Raw genomic sequence first — 18,963 nt, forward strand, 5'->3', positions numbered from 1 at the left:
ACCCTGAAATTATAATGATAATGTTTACTCTAATTGAGAGTTGTAAATGAACCGAGTTTGAATGAACAAATATCTATTCATGTTCATTTATTTACTTTTAAATTAACTCGTATTTAGTTTGTGTTTGTTAAAAAATTCAAATTTTTGTTCATGTTCATTTATTTAAAATTTTGTGTAATTATGTTTGTTTAATGTTCACAAACATATTCATTTAACTTAATCGAACATGTTCACAATCATTAAACGAACATGTTCACGAATAATGTTGATAAATAATAAACAAACAAACAAAATATATATACACATATTATTTAAATATAAAATAGTCAAATATAAATATTAATAATTATATTATAAATAAAAAATACATACCAAAATGAAATTTTTATAACATTAATAAATAAACAAGTCATAGACAAATTGATAAACAAATTTGTTCATGAGCATAAATAAACCAAATACACATCTATTCGTGTTCGTTCATTAAACAAACATAAAAAATTTGTTCATGCTCGTTTATTTAGCTTAATAAACAAACATTATACCAATAATTCACGAACAGTTCATCGCTCTGTTTATCTACACCCCTACACCCCTATGATAAGATTTGACCGTACCATCCCATTAAAAAACCTCTTAAAATCTATTTGAACATGTCTTTTTCATTATTATAATAAGAGTGAATTAAACAAAGACTCCATCAGCCCGCTTAAAATCCACTTCTAGCCGCTGAATACCGTTAACATGCGTAGACACTTAACGTTTTGTTATTAATATATTATCTCTTTTCAGAAACCAATAAAATATCTTCCATCCCGAAAACATGAAAACAGGGGTACCTCAAAAATCAGTTTCTCACAAACAGTTTAGGATCATTAAGGAAAACGTGAGCACCATGACAAGCACTGCTTTCTTCTCAAAGGGCTTGTCCGCCAGATGACGATGAAGACATCACTGACAGAACCTCTGTCACAGAAGCCATTACACTTAAAGCAGCTTTCAGAACTTCCTGAGAACACCCAGGCTTCACAATGGTACGGACCTGAAAATTACATTATGCGCATACGGTAACTGACTGTATCACAAAGTTATAAACACAGCAATTGCAGTTGAACAGCAACAAAACCAAATGAACAGTTATTCACAACTCAAAGGCAACAGAAAATCCCGCACCTTGTCAAGGTATTCCTGCAGTTTCTTGATGCGGCCCATGTAATCCTGATCTTCAACACATAATGTCACAGCCTTAGCATCAGCACCTGGACCATCAAACTGGAGGGGTCCAGGATTTCTGTAGATATCATCCAGCAAAAACCTTGTTGCATTTTGTCTCAGCATCCTGCAATTATAGCCTTACAGAAATTAGTATGGATGCCAATAAATCTAGAATCTCCAATGCTTCACTTACAACTTGAGCAATAAAACTTACTCATATGCTTTGCCTTTCAAATCTACAGTAGCTGGATGAATAGCAGGTTTTCCAATTGACGCGGCATTGGGATTTTGAGACCAGCGCTTCACAGTCATCATTGCCTAAGTTTTACCAAATGCAATCCAAGTCAAGCCTTGCACAGAAAATATGCTATGAAAGAAAATGGCAGGGAGCATAAAAGAAAGCAGGAGAAGGAGGGGAGTGGAGTAGCTCATAGAGAAGATTGTTCTATTTTGTTGTCATATCATTGATTGTACTAAACAAAAAAAAAAAAAACTCAACTGGAAGAGGTGCAGCACCACAACGCCACTTGTTCACAGGATTCTTTAGGTTGGTTATAGTTGCCATATAACCATTTAGACCAGCTGCAAGAATATGATAGCAGATATGTCCAAGAACCTGTGAAAAAGCATCATTACTAAGAAAGGGAGAAAGAAATTTGAAAGAAAAAGGGAGAATATAAAACAAGAAAAAGGTGACATAACAATGCTTTAATGATAGCTTACATAGGCATAGTCACAATCAAATTTTGATGGTAAGGATCCACGAGCTTGATAGCCAAAGAAGTGGCAAATAGCATTGAATTTCTTCCCCTTGTAAGTGCCTGCTTTCTGCCCACAACAACAGAAACAAGGAAAGAATTGTAATTCAGAACCCACTAAGGCAAGACAGTTTAAGAAGGACATGATTCAATGGGATGCTCCTACACATTCTGGTAAATATTGAAAGGCAGAAGGAACTTGCTATCTGAAAAGTATTCTCTAGGAGAAGTGTTATGTTGACAGAGAAGTAAAAGAACTCATTTATTGATTTGAAGAGCTTGTTTCAATGTCAACAAGAAAGCATCAAAGAGGTAGGTGAAAAACAAAAGGTTGCCTACCAGGCGCTTATTAATTTCATTCTCTACAAGGTGCGCCAGTAGTTTCTCTGTCTCAATCTGGAAGAAAACAGAACAAATATCAGCTATTTGAAAGATTTGATGGACTACGTTCTTAATAAGAAAGTAATTATATCTTAAGCTAGTGACCTGTGATAGCTGTGCAGAATCGTCTGACTCAGGTTGGAGAAGAAGCTGAGACATTTAACATAACACTCATTAAGCTCATTAATTGGTACACCATGTGCAAATATCTTCTAATCGTTAAGAATTATAACACATTAAGCTCATTAATTGGTACACCATGCGCAAATATCTTCTAATCGTTAAGAATTCTAGGAAATTAGAACCAGCACCTGTTTCCTTATGAAATGTGGCAAAAATTCAAACAAAGCAGATGCCCAAGGTGATAATTGGGAAGAAATTTTATCAGCAGATACATTTTGCCTGAGCAAACTGTGAATTTCCTGAAGTAAAAATCATCAACATAACCACAGATTAATGTCATATATCAAAGCTTCAAATAGAAAGAAACTTCTATCCTCGAAAGCAAGAGGGATGTGAAGGGAATTAGAGAGGAGTCACTGTTTAACATTAGTTACCTTCAATAGCGCATACACTTCAGGAATGCTCTCTATAAGCCCTTCAGGCAGGAGGATGACCCCATGGTTCTTGTCTGGTGCATACATACAAGGTCAGGAAAACACAATGACAACTAAGCTCTTTCTAACATGAAATAAAGGAACTTGAATTATTTGACCTTGCTCGGCCCTAGCTTGAACTGCATCACAAATTTGCTTTGTTATGTCAAAAAGTGTAAGCTTTGATGCAGCCACTTCTTCACCAAGAATTACCTGTTAAAATATATCAAAAGTTAAAGAGAAAAATAGATATTTTCAGCACCATATGTAACTAAAAGATATAACTAGCAAGCCAAAACTGACCATATTGGGATGAGATTGGAGGGTGCATTCCAGGGCAACATGTGATGCCTTCCTTCCCATAAGACGGATAAAATAATAGTACTAAAAAGGAAAAGCAGCTAGGGTAAGACAATAAAAAGCTATCGTATGATGTGACCATTCACCAAGGAGATACTATCTTATGATGTAAACAACTCACCTTCTCTGCAGAGAGAGCATCAGTGCAGACATTACTGATGAGTTGGGAATTGACCTTGCATATAGTATCAAAACCAACATCGGTTTCAACAAATTGATTCTTGAGGTCTCCATTCAGTGTAACAGGAACACCAACCACCTAAAAACGTGAGACGCATTGAGAAATATCCAATTGAAATAGAGATAGAAGCACCTAAATAGCTGTTATGGTATAGAGAATCTAATCGTAGAAGTTACCTTTGTAGGACATTTAGCTTCTGCAAATGTTTCAGCAAGTTGAGCAGCATCTGTGTTTGATGTTACACCTACAAGCAAAACAAAACTCTTACTTCGCAACTTCTAATAACTTATAATAACATCTTAAAAACCTTAAAAATTTATTCACCTCCAATAATTACAAGGCCATCCAATTTCAAATCATTGCAGGCAGCTAGTGCAGCCTTAACTTGCTCAGTTGTTCTAATTTGATCTTGTGTTCGTCCTAAGAGATCATAACCACCTTCTCACACAAAAAAACATAGCAAAGCATGTTAGATTTTATAGAACAACATGAAATCAAAGCTTTTTTACACAAGATTGCCTCATGAAAAGAATACCCTGATTTTTGTAGGTTGAAAGAATATCATCAGTGATCTCTAGTGTTTTTTGGGCAAATAAACCTTGAGTACCACCTGTTAGCAGGAGCAGTAAAAGAATCACCCGTCACACAGAGAATGGCAAGCAAAAACATAAATTGTATTATAATGGAATAACAGAAAATATAAGAAAATCACAAGATGTGCAATATACAATCAACCACAACATAAAATAGAATGATTTTACTTGAACAGATACTCATAAGTTCAAGTGAGCGTGCACATTCATTTATGGACATTTACAAGAGTAAACATATATATGCTAATATAATTTCCCATTTTTAGTTCACATATAACTTCCTATTTTTTCCTATTTTATTTTTCTTCCTATTTTTCCAATTGTATTGTTTCTATTTTCAGTTTCTCACCCACGTTGTTTTACAAGTATTTTACTTTTTTTTTAAATACTAATATATTATCTCTCATGTAATTCTAAAAATCAGATTAACTTCTCTCAAAAAAATACTTTTTTTTTAATTCTCACTGTGCATGTACCATAGTCCTTATAATTATGCATCCACACTGTATATTAAGCCCTTGACTAGGTTGGTAGTCAATCAAGTACCAACTCGATTGTTGGGTAATGACTAAAAATAACATTGTTTTACAAAATAAATTATATAATTTTGAGAGAGTTCATCTTTTTATATCTTCTTTATAAAAATAAAAAAAATACACATTGATTTGAACTTTATAGTTTTCATTTTACTATTTCAATCAAAGTTTGTTTTTCACCGACATCTTGGGCATTTTACGTGTGTCCTCTCATATAATTGTATCATGTATGTGTTTTGTGGCATTGACTGTATAACACCATTTAAACTGAGCGCTGCTTACCCAAAAAGCCCAGCAAAGTGCTATTAGGGTTGTGGATTTTGAGAGCTTTGTGGAGGCCCCATACGACGTTATGGCCACCAGGGGATTGTCTCCCACAAAAGACAAGTCCAACCCTGTTATTCGAGAAGATCTGGTCATTAGACAAATAAAAATACACTTGCATACATAAATACATACATACAGAAGCATACGACCATGAATAAATGCCAATAATTCCACAGAAAGGTTAAAGGATGGAGAATTATTGCGATGAAAATGAACCAAAAGAAAAAAGTAAAGAAACAATATCATGAAGTGTGATATAACAAGCACCTAATAGCTGGATGCTCAGTTATAATCTGAGCATCAGGTACTTTGGCAGTTGCCCTGAGAAAGTGAGCCAAGGGCTTGCCATAAGTGTGAGGAAAAGCTCGGGCTATGGTATGAGCATCAGCCGGGTCTAAAGATGTAGTGGTATCACCAAACTCAACCCTGACAGTAGTTCCCTGAAGAAACGTGAAAACTAATTGTTAATAAGAAAAATGCCCGCAATCAAGTATCTAGTGTAGTCTACAGCCGCGTAACAGCAGGTCAAATCTAAACACCGTACATGCAGAAGCAAAAGATCATAAAAATCAGAAGAGATGTATGAATCGTGATTAGCATTAAGCAATAGCAATAATCGTGTGAAAGCAGAGATTAAATTGAATAGATCTAAGAAAAGCCAAAAATAGAAACTTAATTTTAAAAAAATAAGCAAACGCGAAAATCTTGAGATGAACGATTACAAATTAAAAAGAAAAAGAAAAAGAAAACATGAGATTCAGATGCAGAAAGTGAAGAGAAAGAAGGGAGCGACCTCGAGGCAAGGAGGGAGCTGTGGTTGGTATTGAGATCGGAGTTTCTGAAGATCAGAAAGTTCTCTGGGAATGCCATAATCAGAATCCATTCTTTTTGCTTCTCGGTTGCTTGGTTGGTTGATTGGTTTTGGGTGACTTAATCCAAATCTAGTTGGTAGTTGTTGATTGTTGAGGTTTCTTGATCTTGGTAGGTAAAGAGTAGAATGAGAAGATGGATGGTAGATGGTTGCTGCGGCGGGGTGTTTGGTATGGGGAGTAGTCTGTAGTGGAAGTGATGTGCTTTTTATATCTCACTCTCGGACTGCTGAGTCGTAATACTGCTCCTATGGGCGATACAACCGAACCAAATTTTTTACCTTTTTTCTTTTGCCCTGCGTCTTTCCTTTCAAAATATACACCCTTCCATTTTCTATTATTACGCTACTGCCACCCCTTCTCATTCCCCGTTTACAAATTACATAGTGAATATCTGAATATTAGATCCCAGAGGTGGATACTCTGGTTTTGATAAAAATATATTAGATCACACCAAATTAAAATTAAAAATTTTATTAAATATGTAAGGGTGGAAATAATATATTTAAAATATTAATTTTTAAAAAAATAACACGTAATAAATATTGAAATATATTATTTGAATTAATTATCAATAATAACACATGGAATATGTATTATATTAAAATTTTAGATTAAATTATAAAATCAAATTTAAACACTTGAATATATCATATTAATATTACTAAATGAATGCAATTATTTATCATGATATTGTCATCAATCCTAAGTTGGTGTCGAGTTAATTTGTGACATCATTTCAATCAACAACATTATTAATATTAGAAATCCTATCACACAAGCAGTGGTGGAGCTAGAAAATTTTTTGGCGGCAGAATTAAATTGTATATTTTTATGATAGTAAAAATGCAATTTCACCATTTTGATAGTCTATATCTTTATAATTTTTAAAGGATTAAATCACTTTTTTATCATTTTAGGGGGCTGAAGTACAATTTTACCATTACTAATTTAGAATTTTATAAATTATAAATGGCCTAAATGAAAATTTTTCATTTTAGGGGGCCAGGGCCCCTGCCAGCCCCCATTAGCTCCGCCACTGCACACATGTATGGAAATCACAAATTTATATTACAAATGTGTCTTTAAAAATAATATAAAATAAGCAATAAAATGTATAGTTTAGAACTAATGATGTGATCTCAATCGCATCATGTTGTGGCACCACTCGTTGCTATCATGATTGGCCTAAACACGAGGGCCCCAAGTGCAAGATGAAGCTCAATCTCAGCTCAACAAGCTCAATCTTAGTTTTTCCCAGCTCGATTTAGCTCACATGAGCTTAATTTAGCTCGTTTGAGCTCAATTTAGCTTACTTTAGCTCGTTTGAGCTTGGCTTAAGTTTATTTCAACTCATTTATTTTAATGTCTGAATAAATTAAGTAATTTATTAATTTAGCTTAAATTACTACAGCTCATAATTATGTTTTGACTTATTACATGTTTTAAATGTGTCTTGGCCGAATTTAATGTCTTGTTAAGACTTTATTAAATTTGTCTAATTTAATTTATGTTTAATTAGTGTGTCTAAATTATATTAATGTTTGTTCAGCTGAATTTTATGTGATTTAATTTTGGTTCATGTGTTTTTGTAGGTGAGTTGAATTTGGAGAGTAATTAAACAAGGTTCATGCATGATAGGTTCAATGTATGGGACGGTGCATGTAAGGCCTCTTTCAATGAATGGTGGCTGATCCATTTGGCTCCCCAAGGCACCTATTTGGCCAAAAGGTGTCCAGCAACTTAAAGCACAAGCTTGGCCGATCGTATTCCCAAGGCAGCATCTAAGCCATTCACACCTCAATTTGACCAATCAGCTCCTATACATGTATGGGTGGATTCATGAACGTCCAAAGGGAGGGAATATTACCTTAATTCATCACATTGAATGTATAATGTGCATGTACAAAGGGGAGAACGAATTTACAAGGTACATGCTTCCATTCATGAACCAGCCCATCATTAAAGTTTTAATTAAGAGAGATGCATGACCCATGCACCTAGCATTCGTCCAAGAGGGGTTGGATATGAATTGAAGATGCACATTCATGGAACAAGGAAGCTTTCTTATTGGTTAAGCATGCATGAACGGGTTTTGGGAAGAAACATGATTATTCAACCATGCATGAACTTACACTATCCATGAACAGAGATTTAATGCTTGAAGTGTGAACATTTTTAATTGTTGTGTGAACACATTAGTAGCTGAATTTTAATAGGCATTAGAGAGCCTATAAATAGTTTATTTTGTTTATTGTAAAAGGTTACAGAATTTGATTATTGAAAACTTGATTGTGAGGTTTCCTCCTATCCTATTTCGTACGAGTCTCGTTCTGACTTATCTAGCTCGCTAGTGGCGTCAACCCGACTTCTTGAACTTATCACCATCCTGGTGTGGCGTTCATCCACCTTTTTATACCTTTGGTTCCTACCTCTCTATAGGTAACGGGTCAAGGTCCATCTTCGACAATCCATTTAATCCACCTTGAGCAATATAAGTCCCGGGGCAATACTTCATATAGTATTGAATCGTTCTTCGCTTGAGTTCTATTTTTCCATTCCATTTTAACTATTAAATTATAAACAATATTTCTTTATTTCACCGAGCCTATCAAACATCTATCCAAACCATCTTTTGAACCCATTTTCTCAACTTCCGCTATAAAAAAATCATCTAACTCCATCTATCTACAAAATCGAACAAACTTCTCGTCGACGATCGGGCAATCAAGTGAATCGACTCAATCAACTGAGCCGGATCACATCAACTAATTAATCATAATAACACATGAAAAGTGTATTGTATTAATATAAAAAATAACATCAAATTATGAGTAAAATGAAATTTATACACATAAATACATCAGATAAACAATACTAAATACACCAACTCAATTAACAATATTATTAATACTAAAAATCCTATCTCATGCATATACATGTGGAAATCACAAATTTAAAATACAGATGAGTGTTTAAAAATAACATCAATAAACAAGGAAACATATGGTTTGAAACTAATTAATTATAATAACACATTAAATGTGTATGATAGTAAAATTAAAAAAATAGATTAAATTGTTAGTAAAATGTAATTTAATCACATAAATACATCATATAAACAATACTAAATGCACTATAACTTATGGACATAGTAAAAGTATAGATATGTAAATTTGGTCAGAGAAAAATTTGTACTAATAATATAGATACACAAATTTAGTGAGAGAAAATATTTTACGTTAAAAGATAATTTTTTTAAAGTTTATTAAAAAAATTATTATTAGTGTAATGATAAAGAATTAGTTTATAAATCTAATAAAGTGGGTTTAATCCCTAGAAATGTGAATTTTAGTTTTTTTTATTTAGAAATTATATAAATATATGAAAAAAATAATTAAGAATTCATCAAAATAATAATAATAGTCATTTAATAAAAAGATATATTAGTCATTTTCTAATTGAATTTGCATCCAATTAACCTGTGACACCAACTCAATTAAAAATTTTATTAATAGTATATATATAGATGACAAAAAAATGTAAATAATTATTATACATAGAAAATTAGATAATTATCAAATTAACGTGAGTTTTTTATATAAAAATAAAATTAATATTATATATGAATTAGCTACTGGGAGCTTTAATGAAATAACAAGGTTGAGGTTGTTAGACCATAGACACTAAATTCGAATATCATCATACGACATTTTACATGAATTTTATATAAATTTATTTTGATTTATATTTAAATATATATTTTTTGGTTCAATGAATATATTCTTATATTTTTATTTTACATTATGTCAAAAAAAAACCATAAATACCTACAATCAAGTGCATACAAAACCTTTTAGTCAAAAATATTTTTGCACAAATTTCAACTCTTGCATATTTAACGCATGAAACTGTTGTTTCAATAAAATTGTTTCTCAACTGTTGTATGCTTTAAATTGCAAGGGTAATAGAAATGTGCTGTTCAAGGATTGCCCTTTGACTGCAAATTTCTTTTACATATAATAACCTACATCAAATACAAGAACGTAAGGTCCCCTTCCTAATTACATCTTACATCTTATTATTACAAGCCAATATCCAGATAAGTATTCGGTTTATTTTCTTTCTTCAAACAGATTTTACACGGATTCGCGAAAGTCAAAATTAGCAATGTCCACATCCTTTTACTCATAAAAGCTCTTTTTTAGATTTTATGTTAATGTTAAAAGTGTAAATAGGTTAAGAGCTTATCTAACTATAAAAATATAGGTTGAATGGAAATAAAAATAAAATAATAAATAAGAAGGGCTTAGAAGGTAATTAGTCACATTTAGTGTCCCCACATTGTGAGGCTGAACCTTTCACTTTTTTTTAGCAGTCACTCAACATGGTAAATTTGCATATTAGGTCCCTAAATACTTTAAATCATTCCATTTCAGTTCGGTACCGCCAATTTAATAGACGGCACCAATAAAACCATACCATTTTGATAAAATAATCTAATGAGCATGCCATTTAAGTTATTAATTTATTTTTTGTCTTATTTAGGTAAAAAAGCCTAAAACTGTACATTGTCTCCAAAATGAAAAAAAAAATTATATTTAGTCATTCTAAAAATAATGAAATCATAAACTAATATATGATAAAATTATATTTTGACCTTTCAAAATTTTATAATTTAATTCTAGCCCCTCCTAAAATAATTCTAGATTCACCCCTGCCAACAACCCTACTAATCGAAAAAAATCCCAAAGAATTTAGACTTGAGAGGTCCTTGGAAGAGGAATTTAAGGTTGAAGCCAATAGTGTAACAACTCGTTTTTCAATGGTGTCAGAAATAGTGGTTTCGAGACCACCATTTCGATTAGTGAATTAGTATTTTATTATTTATTTATTATTTATAAGGTTATTAGAGTGCTATATTAAAATTTAGTTAGAAAATTTTAACATTTAGATAGTTAATCAAGTAAAAAAGACTAAATCGTAAAAACTACAAAACTCAATCGCTAATAGTTTAATAGCACTAAACAACTAAGGAACTATGAATTAAGGGTTTTAAAAGGTAAATATACCTTGTTTATTATAATGGATTATTTAAATTGCAAAAGTTATAATGGTAAATTAATAAATTAATTAAAATAAACAAAAGATGACAAATGGGTTATCATATTCATTTCAACACCCCCCACCGAATGTTAGGTGAAAAACACCGTTTTTGAACTTTCTAAGCTTCGGTCTAGGCTATTACACTTGCATGATCTAGAAATGGACTAGTATGTTGATAAACGGGAGAAGGAAATAGTCGTTGCGTTTCATTAGCTATCATATTTTGGTAAGTTCGTATTACGTTTATTACAATATTTATGTTTAACTTATTACATGTTTGATAATATGAAATTTAATGTTGTGACGATTAATGATTCGGAAGGATAAAGTTGAGTGTGAAATGTCTCGGAAAAGCAGAATAAGCCCGTGTGAACTTAGTGAATAGCTAGGATACGAATGACATGTCATTAGGACGAGTAGACTTTGTGCCAATGTATTTAGCAGGCTTCGAGCCAGTGTATATTTAACAAGCTTTGTGTCGATGTTTTATTAGCAGGCACTTTATACTGGTGTTTTATTTAGTAGGTACTATGTATCGGTAATTGATACCATACCAATTGCTTGAGGTCTTTCATGTGTTGCGGATTCTCTGAAACTTGTTTGAGCAGTATCATGTATCGATTAATGTCCTTATGTTTACTCGTATGAGAAAATTAAGAATAAGTAGGGGCTTAAGGGGTCACCTTAACGCAACCTCCTCATTGGCTTGAAACATTCACCCATCTCTCTATTCACGCACACTGAATAATTAACTGAAGTTACACACCACATGATTAATGTCACAAGAGAATCTGCAAAACCCATTTTTAGCATAACTTTTTCCAGAAAAGACCATTCAGTCCTATTATACACTTTACTCATGTCGAGTTTTAAAAGCAAGACTTCCATATTGAGCCATTCTTCTTTGTTTTAGAGAGTGCATTAATTCATACACCAGCATAATATTGTCCGTAATGAATCTTTCTGAAACAAAAACACTTTGGGCTTTGTTAATACATAAGTTTAGTACCTTTTGGAGTCGATTCGCCACTGCCTTTGATATGATCTTATAAAGTACTGTACATTGGCCAATTGGTCGGGAGTTCTTAAGGTTGGTTAGATTCGGTTCTTTAAGTATAAGAACAATGTTAGTCATGTAACACCTCAAACCCAGCCTAGAAGTTTAAACTGAATCTAGATGAGTTACACCAACGTAGTAAAAACGTACTTCTTTTCAGAGTTTTAACTTTGAGAACCAAAAATTCATTTTAGTCAATTTAGATGATTTTGTAGTTTCATTTTAGACTTGACAAATACTGACAAGATTATAAAAAAAGAAATAAGACAAGTCCAAAATAGATTACAAATCCAAAAGATTAAATTGTAGTTAACTAAGTGCAAAATAACCCGAGCTCCTGCACATCGTCAGATCCTAATTTAGATGTCTTCCTGACAAATAAAAGTAAGACAAATGGTGAGTTATCAAGCACCGCGTATAACCAAACTTAAATACAAGTAACAAAACATGATATTTAAATCATAATAATGCAAGCATATGATAATAGTTGTATAACCAGTATGAAACAGATCTAGAGTATCACAGAGGTTCCAAAAAAGGTAGTACAACAGAAAAGGCAAATAGAATAGAGCAGAACAATGCAATTCAAACAGAACAGAACAGAATGGTACAGAGCAAAACAAAAGCATGTATGTTTATGCAAATGTAGTAATTTTCAACATATCAGAATGCAGATTTATCAGAACAGTCTTCCCAAACTCAACTACACACTAGAATAGAGTTCTCTCCCGAACTCATCCATCAAAACACACCAGTAAAGTCATCCGGGGTTGCCCAACAACGATAACCCACCACCTCAAGTTGCTCAGCAACAATAGCTTATCAATAGGCAGTTAAACTGCTAATCAAATATATGTGGTCAAGCCACTATAGTGCAGTCAAACTGCCGGAACAGAAGTGTGGATAAACCATCAGATAATGCAGATCATTAAACTGCTAGAAACTTCCTCCTTTTACTTCAACCCAAGTCCCATTCAATGTGCCGTGGCTTGCTTATGCAGAATCAGAGTAATGAGCATGTAAGTCAATATTATCTCTCAACAATAGAATTAGTAAATATGGGAGTCCATGTTTTGTAAAACAGACTTATCAAACATCAACGGACCATATTAGATTTACCATGAAGTCACATACACGATTATAAATCAGAATCAATAACAATCAGTCTAACATGTTTAGATATAGCATACTCTTCATCAACAGAGCAACGTAGAGGCATACCAACAAACTTAATAGAATACAGATCATACCTGATAATTCGCAAACATAGAAAATAGCACATTACATTCTGATGGATCCTACTTACTCATGTTCAAACATAACAGATATTCGTACAGATCACAAGTTGTTTACCATCAGTATAACATGTTCAAATATCACATATATCATCCGTATATCAGTTTTAAAGCATTAGATAGTCCTCTTACGATCAAATTCAAATCATAAATACATGGTGGAGGTCAGTGCTCGTGTTGGGCAACACTTACAACCTCAAAAATAAGATTCGGATCCTATTCATATGCCACACGGCCTGGACACACGCCCATGTCCTTGCCCGTGTGGCTCACACGTCTTGAGCACACGTCCTTGTCCCTTCCCGTATGGTTCTAAATCATAAACAATGAGTTACACGGCCTAGACACACGCTCATGCCCTTGTCCGTGTGGCTCACATGGTCTGGGCACAAGCCTATGTCCCTAACCATATGGTTCTCAAGCATAAATAGTAAGTTACAAGGCCTGGACACACGCCTTTGTCCTTACCCGTGTGAGCCACACAACCTGGGCACACGTCCATGTCTTTGCCCACATCACCCCTCAAAATTTTCCCTACATTGTCCTCCATTAGCCATACACTTGGCGTGATACCTACTCTCTTTGGTTTTGCCTTTAATGATAAATCCCACCCACATTCCACCTCTTTGAGTCCTAAATTAATTCTCCTACGACAAAACCTATCTCCATGCCCCAAAATAATCGCAAAGAAAACAAAATAAGGACAGTTTTTCATATTGAAATTTCACATAAACAAAGTTTGACTGGGAAATCATGATTTTTTCCTCCTCTTCAACGACTTTCTAATATCTAGCTAAACCCTAATACACATAAAATTTTTAAAACCTTGATTTAACTATTTTGTATCATGTTCCAGAAATTTACCAACAAAGTCACTCAATTGTTGTGCCACGTAATCAGAGAAAAATATTAGTGAAAGATCGTGAACTTGTACCCAAAAATTAGCATAAACCAAAGGCACTAAATTCAGATATTCTCATTCTTTTAAGTTTATGAAGTAGAAGAAGATAATTATTAAAAGTCCATGATGTTCCACTCATCACTCGTTCCACATCTACCTTATAAAAGAATCGAAAGAGTTAGCGTTTTTCACCTAGGTCAAAGATCTGGATTCCCCCCAACGAGTGCCACAAGTTAGCCATCGTGTTCTTCATCACAGGAAAGTGGACCAAACTTGGTATAAGACAACATCCAACTAAACAAAACTTGTATACTGATCTCTAAATCTTGGCCTCAGTCGTAAATTGCAAACCTTCGTCCTCCTCTTAATCAAGACTTAAATCAACAAGTTCCTTCTTCATCGATAACGCCTTCAACACGCTTAAAATATTTGTACCTATTTTTTGTGAATTTTGGAACCAATATATTCTACTTTTTATAACAAATTTTCAAAATTTCTCTTTAAAGGAGAATTTTCTTTGTCAGCGGAAAAACCCCCCTAAGACTTGCTACTTGAGAGCAGAGGATAACGTGTTACTTGAGAGCATACCTTTTATATGTGATAATATTTCTAAATCTAATTTGATTATTAGCAAAATTATGTAACCTTATCTAATTTTTTGATATCTTTTATTTTTATTATCTTTAAACTACAGCTTTTTAATTATTTTCTAAAAAGGAATCTAGAGTTACAATAAGCAAAAGTTTGATAAGAGAAACTCAAAAAAAGAACTTTTTTTTATTTATTGATGGTTGTTATAGCATTTAAAATTTAAAATATATGTATTATATTGTATTGTATCATAGATATGGTTATAAATTTAAAGGAGTTAATAATTAATACATTGATAATGTATTTTTTATTTTACAAATAATTTTTAAAATTGTTATTTTTTAATATTTTATTATAATTTTATAAGATACTGGACAACTCTTTTTTTAGATATTTTCTTAAAAATCAATATAAGAAATAATAAAATAAAAAAGAAAGCGTGAAGATGAAGCAACGTGATAAGGATAAAAATGTGGCAGGGAGGGAAAGACACCATCAAAAAATTAATCAATTATAAAAGCTAATTGCTTGGAAATTGGAATATGCAAAATCAGTAACATGGTATATTCTTTTAACACAAAAATTAAAAAAGGGGCATTCTCGTAAATGCATTGGAGCACACTGGTTCATTCATTATTTTCATCAAACACCGAAACTACTGCCTACAAGTCTGGTGGTATCATCTGCCTAACACATTTTTGTCAAATGCCAACTGTCCAACTGTCTTCCCCCTCTACTTTTCCTATATTCCTAATATAAATCTCATGAAAAAACAACTGAGGATTTCCCCAAAATTATTTTTCAATTAGAAGTGTCTAAATTTGATAATTTATATTTATTTTTTTATTTAAGTTTAGAAATTATAAGTTAATTTGATAATTAATTTTTAGGTATTTAATTAATATTATTAAAATATAATGACATAACGCATAATAACATGTGAGAACTTGACACATGATAAAAATAAAAAAAATATAAAATTTTTATAAATTTAAAATTTATTATTTTAAAAAATTTGTCGCATGTCACCATATTATTGATTGTTAATACTATATCAATTTATTTTAACAATATTAATCAAATACAAAAGAAAATATTTAAATTAATTTATAGTTTTACTAATTAACTCCAAATAAAAATTTAAATACTAAATATAAATTGTTAAATTGAAGTAGATAGTTTTCTATTCCAAGCCTATCCCCCTTTTGTTTAAGAATCTTCTTCTCTAGTGGGCATCTTAGCTGCAGATTTGAGTCGTAAGCTTTTTATTTTTCAGAATGAGACAAGCTAAAAAGCTAGTTTAGAATCAAATTATCTTCTTAATTTCGTATTCAACTTAACTGAATTTATTTTATGTTACAGTTAATTTGTGTAATTACTTATTAGTTTTAATGCAATACTTGATTTCTGTCTCAAACTGTTAATATTGTAATTAAACAAAAACCTTAGATTTACCTTCTTCTTTCTTTTTTTACATTTTACAATTTAAGGGAGAAAATCACAACCACAACAATTAAAAAAAAAATTAAATCCCAGTCATTAGAATGTGAACAAAAAAACTTATCACTGATTGCTTACGTTGTTAGTTAGATTTGTCTGCTTTTTATAATATTATCCAATTTAATTATTTAACTATTTTAAAAAATCGATTAAAATCTTTAGTCAATCATAAATTACCATGAATTATACGATAACATCATAAATTCATAATGATATTATCATCATGTAAAAAATATATATATATAAATTATAAAAAACAATTTGTTTATTTATAATTTGAAATCGAATTGAAAGAGTTTGTTGGTACTGAAATAATAAATATATTAAAACATTATAATCCGATTCTTGTTTCATCTTTATCTATTGTTTTGGCCTTTTCATTGGTTGTGTGGCTGTGCCAATTAATTACATTAGCCCAGTCACGATTTACATGAAACCTTTTGTTTTTATCATGTATAATAAAATATCCATATACTAACGGCTCGTTTTATTCCTGTTGTTTGTTTCCGTGCAGTGGGCAGACACGCTTATGGTTTTGTAGACAAAGGGAAAGAAAGAAAAGTTATGTGCTGGATTTGGTTTAGGAAAACTAATTTTATTTTAATAAAAAAAATCGTGAGAAAAATTGTTTACCGGAGACATGTAAAATATATAGATAAATTTCGCTGATTGAGTGCTTAAAAATTGAAATATTAATCAATCAAGGTTTTTTTTTTGTTAATATTAAATAAATTTGATCTTAATTTCTTATTGATGTGATAAATAAAACAAATTATTGGTATTGACATATCATATGTCTATGATGTTGATGTGTCAGTAAGTATTTAAAAAAGATAAGAAAACCTAAAAGTTTAGGAAAAAGGAATTCAAAAATTATAAAAGGCAAGTTTAAGTAATTATTAAAAATTAAAAAGAAGAAAAATAAATAAAAATTCAATTGAGGTATTGTTCAACAAATTGAAATAATAAATCTGTTTTGGCAACGCCGTACACAAATCTTTCAACGGGTAAATTCCCTTTTTTTCTTGAATAAGATTGGATTCTAGTCTTTTAATTGACGGTTCGAATTTTACGATTATTTCTTTGAATTTAACCATTTTCGTTCCATTTAACTTATTTTACATATTTTTATTGGTTAATAATTATCTGGAAATAGTTTCTTATAAAAAAATATTATCTGGAAACAGTTTTTTTCTTCAAATAATATGATGTTGTTTAGAATTAGTATTAGACTGGTTCGTACTTTTCTACGGTGTAAGGGTTGATTATATATATTAATATTTTATAATATTCGTTTTATTTAAAATTTTTAATAAAATTTTTCAAAAAGTATTTAATTAATCAATTATATTAATTTTATTTAATATTAAAATAATATAAAATTATAATTTAAAAAATAATATTCTTAATTTCAGGTTATTTATATTATATATTGGTAAATTAATTTGTTTTAATGTTAAAATTGTTAAATTTTTATTTTTTGTAATTTTATATTTAACTTTACACTACTTTAATCAATGAATGTAATTAAAGCTTAGTTTGGATGGGCGGTACATTTACCTGCGGTTAGTATAAAAATAACTGTAACGACTCGATAGTCAGTCGTGTCGGAATAAAGTTCAAAACTCTGTTCCCATAAAACGAACCTATCAATATTTTATTAAATTTTTACAAAGTTAATTTAGAAGCAAATTAAATTTTGGATAGGTAATTTTCATAAATTAGGAGTTATTAAGATACACGGATTAAATCACATAAGTGTTAAAAGTTAAAATATAGATTAAAATAAATTAGAGGGACTGAAGTGAAATTATACCCTTGTTCTTTTAAGTGGACGGTTAAGTGAAACTATTATGATATGTATATTATATATATGTTATGATAACTTTAATATATATATATGTCCTTATAATAATATTAATAATAATAAATAAAATGAAATAAGAATGAAAGTGGAAGGTGAGAGCATAGTTCATGCAAAATAAAAAAGAAAGAAGAAGAAGGAAATAATAAAGGGTAACACACGGCATTAGGGTTTATAACCTTCCAACTTCAATTGGTTAGTCAATTTAGTTTATTTTATTGTAATTTTTATGTTTTTGAAATTCTGGTACTTAGAGCTACCCGACCCATATTGCAAGTTTTAATATTGTTCAAGATTGAATATGTTACCATTATTAGTTAGCTAGAGCTTTAGGGATTAAATTGATAAATTTTTAAGTTAGAAGTGGAAAATGACTAAATTGTGGAGTTAATTGTTGATTTTGAGCAATAGGGATTAAATTGAGAAAAAAAATTAAAATTAAGGGGTAGAATTGAAAAAAAAGAGCTAAATCAGCTTAGAGTGAAATTAGTATAAAAATTTGAGGTTAAAGGCGAGATTAAAATTAGTCTCGATTTAGGGACTAAATTAAATAATAAACAAAATATAGTAGAAAAATTGAAATTCTTGTGAATTAAGTGGTATATTATTAATTTATTTAATTATTTTATTCCATAGTAAACGTCATTTCATAATCCTCGAGTAAGAAGCGGAAAGACAAGGTCAATGTCAAGTAGCTTGGAATTTACGGTTTATGTTTCTATAATCCGAAATAATTTACAAATTATTGCATATTGAATTGTTTGCATATGGTAAGTATTTAAGGTGAGCATTCTTGTACTTTGGGTTGAATTGAATCAATTGATTATTAGAAT

General features: G+C 31.1%; 1 protein-coding gene across 1 annotated transcript; it reads right to left on the reverse strand.

Moving 5' to 3' along the window:
- Positions 1-369: 369 nt before the first annotated feature.
- Positions 370-6,211, reverse strand: LOC107951094 (pyrophosphate--fructose 6-phosphate 1-phosphotransferase subunit alpha). The gene is made up of 18 exons (XM_016886012.2): positions 5,741-6,211; positions 5,215-5,387; positions 4,903-5,015; positions 4,027-4,101; positions 3,816-3,929; positions 3,668-3,735; positions 3,432-3,569; positions 3,254-3,334; positions 3,070-3,163; positions 2,912-2,985; positions 2,666-2,776; positions 2,460-2,504; positions 2,313-2,369; positions 1,939-2,043; positions 1,715-1,831; positions 1,430-1,533; positions 1,174-1,339; positions 370-1,042 (listed from the first exon to the last, which is right to left on the reverse strand). Exons 1-18 carry the CDS (start codon positions 5,828-5,830, stop codon positions 917-919), a joined length of 1,851 nt encoding a protein of 616 aa, XP_016741501.1. The 5' UTR covers positions 5,831-6,211; the 3' UTR covers positions 370-916.
- Between the last annotated feature and the right edge of the window lie 12,752 nt (positions 6,212-18,963).

This window comes from Gossypium hirsutum, chromosome A02, assembly GCF_007990345.1.
Source record: "Gossypium hirsutum isolate 1008001.06 chromosome A02, Gossypium_hirsutum_v2.1, whole genome shotgun sequence".
NCBI classification, from domain to species: domain Eukaryota; kingdom Viridiplantae; phylum Streptophyta; class Magnoliopsida; order Malvales; family Malvaceae; genus Gossypium; species Gossypium hirsutum.